This window comes from Sorex fumeus, unplaced genomic scaffold (assembly GCF_029834395.1).
Source record: "Sorex fumeus unplaced genomic scaffold, SorFum_2.1 ptg000006l, whole genome shotgun sequence".
Taxonomy (NCBI): Eukaryota; Metazoa; Chordata; class Mammalia; order Eulipotyphla; family Soricidae; genus Sorex; species Sorex fumeus.
Genome location: NW_026606063.1, coordinates 68,524,180 through 68,530,044, shown reverse-complemented (window position 1 = coordinate 68,530,044; position 5,865 = coordinate 68,524,180). Strand labels below are relative to the sequence as shown.

The following is a 5,865-nucleotide window of genomic DNA, read 5'->3' as shown; positions in this document are numbered from 1 at the left end:
ACAGGTTGGGGTAACAATTACACATAGGTTTGATCACAATTAATAGGGGTAGAGTTCTTTCTCTCCTGGAAAGTTGCTTTTAGTCTTGGACAGATTCTCATTTAGCAGATCGACCCACCGTAGAACGGAATCCCCTGGGTGTGTTTCTCCTCTCCTTGTCCAAAAAACATATAAGCATATATAATATAAATCATTTTGTATGAACACAGTAAGAAATACTTAAAGTTTATAGAATTGCTCTCCTAGGGCCATCTCGATCTCAGACTACAGTGCTCAGGTCAAATAGTCTTTCCTATTCTTAACAGGGTCCTAGTGTCCTCATTACTTTTGGATCATGACAACATTTGTCTATGATCAAACTCTTAACTTATACTTAAGAATCGTGGCACTTTGGCCTGGCGCATCTTGATGCCAGGGTAGCACATAGCTTGCCCGCTTGCCCTGGTTCCATCCAGTCCCTCGTGGGAACCCTGCCTTTGGGGGCACTAGGAAGTGAGGGCAACTGAGACTTAAGTTGAGAAAGCAGATGCCCGGGAGTGAATAATATTCAAAGCCAATTACATCCTAAATAATGTTAGGGCGTGGATTGAAATCTCCCTCTAATGACAAAGAGACTCCAGAGACTGCAAACAGCAAGCAGGGTTTATTGTAAGACTGACTAGCCAGGGTCCAACCGCCTCCACAGACATGCAGTTCCAGCAGGTTGGGTAAAGACCCCGAGCTTCTTCAAAGGAGATCTAATATAGGCCCTCCTTGGGCTTTACAGCAGAGCCCGCACATTTCATAGCCAATAGATTTGTAATAACCCATACTTTCCTGACCAATCCATTTTAAAATATATCACTCCTTAGCCTATAGTTTAAAGATCAGCATTTGCGTCAGTGCTTAGGAACATCCTGGTCTTTTAGGGCAGTCCTGGTTCTTGTGACATGGGTCTTGTGAGAGACATGAGAGACATCTGTTTATCTGGTCTGACCCCCACCCTTTGCGTGATATGCAACTCGGGGCACCTGTATCTGAATTCCTTGCTCAGGGGCAGAAAAACCAGTTATTTTGCAATGTGGGTTCGTGTTAAGCTAAGCTAGATTAATTCTGGTGGTCCATTTTGGGCCTATCCCTCACAAGTTACAAAGGGTAACATTAACTATCTTCCTGTATTTATACAAAAAGGACGTTGCATTAAAGTAAACTATTCAGAAGACATAAGGAGAGGAGAGATGCAATATTAACTTACTGATAAGAGTTGAGTGTCTTAGAAAGATCTCACCTTACCAATTAACAGATTCTGATTAGGGGAAAAGCTGATTAACTGGTTGGGGAAGAGAGCACAAAGAAGTAGTTACAGACAAACAAAGGAATGGGAGTGACTCGGGAGCACTGTGATGGGTGCAACCTGATAAACCTAAGCTCCCTGGGGCAAGGGAGGAAAGGACAAATCAATTGTTAGGCCTAAAATATTTGGAGCTATATTCCAACATTCACGGAGTTTGACACAGAACAACAATAACAAAAAAATCCTCTTTTCACTGAGGTTGCATTTATACTATCAAACTACATCCCAAATTGTCAGTTAAAATTGTGCACTTTGAACTACATTTTACTATATTTAAAGAAATAGAAGGTTATATATGCATTAATAAGGCTTAAATTCAGTTACAGCCATATGTCACACTGGAGCAAATTGTCTCTCTAGAGGTCAGTGTAGGGGGTGCTTTTGGCCATAGCAGACCCTGGGCTTTTTGTTAGGGATTCAACCCAGAGTCACGTAAGGGGTTCCATAGCCAGCACAGATTATTGAACTAAAAGTTTAGGGTCTAAATCTTACAAACTTACAACCCTTCCTTGGATCAACAGTGTGTGGATGATGTTTTTTTTTAACTGTATAAAATGGTAGCAGAATATAAAAAATAACTTAATCAGTATATGATTGTCCCAACAGGTGATTCCACCTATTTTGTTAGGAAAACCCCTAAATTTAATTTCTATCTGCTTGGCTTGTGCCTTTGCTTAGCTTGTTTGCTTGTGGGGCTGGTTTGGGAAGGTGCCCTGCTAGGCTGCCTGGTGCCCTGCAATCTTGCAGTCCTGACTGTTATTAGGGCATGGATCAAAATCTCACTTTAACCACAAAGAGACGCCAGAGACTTCAAAAAAAAATCAGGGTTTATTGTAAGACTGGCTAGCCAGAGTCAAGCCACCTACACGGACATGCATGTCCAGCAGGTTGGGCAAGACCCTGAGCTTCTCCAAAGAAGACCTTATAAGGGCCTTCACCGCCCCTTATAGCACATCCCGTGCATTTCATTGCCAATAGACTTGTAGCAACACATACGTTACTAACCAATCCATTTAAAAGTACTTAGCCTATAGTGTAAAGATCAGCATTTGTGTCAATGCTTAGGAATATCTTGGTTTTTAGGGCAGTCCTGGGTCTTGTGACATAGGTCTTCTGAGAGACATCTGGTTATCTGGTCTGACCCCCACCCTTCTCGTGACTTACAATCCAGGGCACCTGTATCCTTGCTCAGGGGCAGAAAAACAAGTTATTTTGTTATGTGGGTTCCTGTTAAGTTAAGCTAAATTAATTCTGGTGGTCCATTTTGGGCCTGTCCCTCACAATGTGCTGCTTGCGCCCACCTGGCCAAGCACATGTGCTGCCTGAGCACATGTGACTCCTGCATCTACCCTCTGGAGATTTGTAATTTCATGCTTTCATGTCAAATGCTGGGATGTGTGTAAGTTTCTCTCTGCCCTTAGTGAAGCCCAGGTTCTCTCTTGAGCACAATATTTTCAACTCTCTCTCTCACTTTCTCTTCCTCCTTCACTTCAAAACCTCCAAAGAAAATCTGTTTTACTTCACTGCTTGCCTACTCCTGAAATTCTTTTCTGTGAGGCAAGACCAGAACCCAGTAACCCTGGGTTCCGGGTGGCAGAGGCAGATTGAGAGAAAGTGAACATCATTCTTCTCCCCATTTCACGTGAGTCACCATGGGTCCCACCAGCATCACTAGGGATTCAATCCAACGAAAATCAGTACTGTTAGATAAATGGTGACTTTTGGGCTACTAGAGTGGGAAAACATCATCAATAATGTGGAGTCTCCTAAGGCAACAATGATTTCCTTAGATTTACATTCCCTCTGAGAGTGTCAAGGCCTGACCATGTAGGGAAAGTCAGGCACTGTGATCCAGGGAATCTCCCACAGGCCTCAGTATAAGCCTTTGGGCTAAGTACAGGGTGTTGATATTTTCTTTTTCTATATTTCCTCTTACTTGCCAGAATTTTCTCCACCCTCCCCCAACTTGACATGAGGTTTATACCCCTTTTCAACTTCAAGGGTATCTAGGATAGTATAACACAGTTCCTGTGAATGAAATTGTTTTATTTCCCATTCAGATTTCAGGATCAAAATCGCCAAGGGAGTAGATATCATCCCTCCACAGCCCCCCACTAAACACACACCACAGGATTGTGAGGGTTTGTTCCCTGGTGAGACTCAGTCTCTTCCTCTGGCCCACATCAAACAGGGCATCCTGGCATGGGAGGATGCACCCTGTGAGACGTCCTCAGTGTGAGGCTATGGTGTGCTCATGTGTCCTCAAAACTGGGGTGGAAATATATGTGATTATTAAAAAATGTCTTTTAAAACATGGTTTCTAGGCCTTCTAGATGGCCAGGGCAGTACAGAGGAAATCTGAATGAAACTGTCACCTACTTACTTCAGGAAAATAATCTCTATAAATTCAATCAGCAAGTCTGTTGTCATGTCTGAGCTGCTGGAATGACAAGGAGAGCACGGAGCCTAAGATATTCCTTCAACATGTACCAGAACTGCCCATCATTGCGAAGCCTGGCTGCATCTGACACACCCTCAGCAGTGGCAGCACCGAAAGGAGCAGCTGATCACCCAGCCTCACAAAACTGATCTTTGGGGGTTTATGTTCTGGTCTGTATCACTGTGGGAGGTGTCCTACTACCCTGTTGACAGTAATACGTGGCAAGATCATCAAGCTCCAGGCTGCTGATGGTGAGAGTGAAATCTGTCCTATATCCACTGCCACTGAACCGGGAAGGGACGCCTTGTTGTAAAATGTTTGCACCAGAGATCAGGAGCCTGGGAGCTTTCCCTGGTTTCTGCTGATACCAGGCTAAATCACTGTCAATTCTCTGACTGGCCTTGCAGGTGATGGTGACTTTCTTTCCCAGAGATGCAGGCATGGATGAAGGCTGGCTCATCTGGATATTACACATGGTGCCTGAGATAAAAATATAAGTGCACATCATTATCATTACCCACAAGTTAGGTAATTTCCCTGAAGAGACAGGCATTCCAAATTCATGAAAACCCACATTTCCCTCCTTACCTGGGAGCCAGAGCAGCAGGAAGCTGAGGAGCTGCACAGGGACCCTCATGTCCACTCTGGGTGTGACAGACACTGACACTGCAGTGTGTCACAGACTATTATTGAGTGTGCAGGCATGAGCTCTGAGGACTTGCAAATGAGAGGGGGTTGGGCAGGCAGAGATGGGAAGGGTTTGTGTGGGGACCAGCCCAGCTGCAGAGAAGTCAAGGGTGCAGGTGCCTGTGGGGAAGCAGAATTTTGCCCACAGAGAACATGCTCCTGCCCAGGCCCCAGGAGGGCCAGAGTATGAGCACAGAAATTCGGGCCATGGTGTCCTGAGAGTTAGGACAGGCTTTCTTGCTCTCTCTGGCCCAGAGACTGGCTCTGTCAGACCACACACTGTCAGACACACTGACCCTCTCAAAGAATTGTACAGACTCCTTTATTTCACAGCTGTGGATATATTTAAGACAAAGAAACTTTCTTTTTTATCTGGAATGCATACATACATACATACATATATATGTATATATATATATATATATTTACACTCACACAAACACACATATGTATATCAGTTCTTTGTAAGGACTTAAAATTTTATGTTTTTAATTTTCTTTTTCTGGGTGGTGGGGACTCTCTTTCAGTGCCCAGAGAACCCGACAGTCACTCTGAACATAACTCAGTCATCCGGGATGAGCAGTTCAATCTGGGGCCCATGGATGCAAAGCTTTTGTAGTGCTGCAGTGTCAGGAACTGTCAGGATTTTCTCTGCAGGTGCTCTGGGCCATGTAGGCCCTGGATTCACATGGAGACCCCAGCTCATGCCCACTGTTGTGTTAGTCTCCTTCACCAATTGCTGGTATTATTTCGTGCGAAAAATTGTTACTATTAGCAGACAGAAATGCAATGAGAGAAAAAAATTTTACAAATTTTTAGGATCTTGATTCATAACTTTTTGCTAAGATAGAAAATATCAGATAGGCCAAACCATTCTCCTGCTCATCACTCCAAATATTTTCAGTTGAGATACTATCCCATTATTTCTACCTCAGCCTAAGTGTTGGATTTTCCGTCGTCATCTTTATGACTTGTTCCTTTCTAATCCATGACACAGACCTGAAAATTCCTTGACCTCCATGAACTCTCTTCCTATCTTTCATTCTCTTCCCCTGAGCATGTGTCCAAATGTGGTGGCTGAGACAGTCCAACTTGACTGAGTTGTCATTGAATTTCCTCTGTCCCATCACAGGTAAGTCCCTTGCTTGAAACTCATGTTGCTCCAGAGACATAGGGTTCTCAGATCCCAGATATAAAACCCAATGTCTTAAGAAGATAGAGGTGAAAACATTACAGAGAGTGAATGAGAACATCCTCATAGTTTATAGGATTCACAGACAGTAGACAACACCTTTATGGGTGTAGGGTGCCACAAGGGGTGGGAAGTCAGTATTGAGTGAAGATAGAACAACACAAGGAGAAAAATCACTCTGGCCTGGGGCAGAGAGCTGTGCTGCTTGAGTCA

The 5,865-nt window shown here is 43.9% G+C and overlaps 1 gene segment (V, D, J or C); it reads right to left on the bottom strand.

The window, feature by feature from the left end:
- Positions 1-3,933: 3,933 nt before the first annotated feature.
- Positions 3,934-4,410, bottom strand: LOC130037684 (immunoglobulin kappa variable 1-39-like). The segment is given in 2 exon segments: positions 3,934-4,253; positions 4,362-4,410. Coding segments are annotated over 2 exon segments (369 nt in total).
- Positions 4,411-5,865: the final 1,455 nt, after the last annotated feature.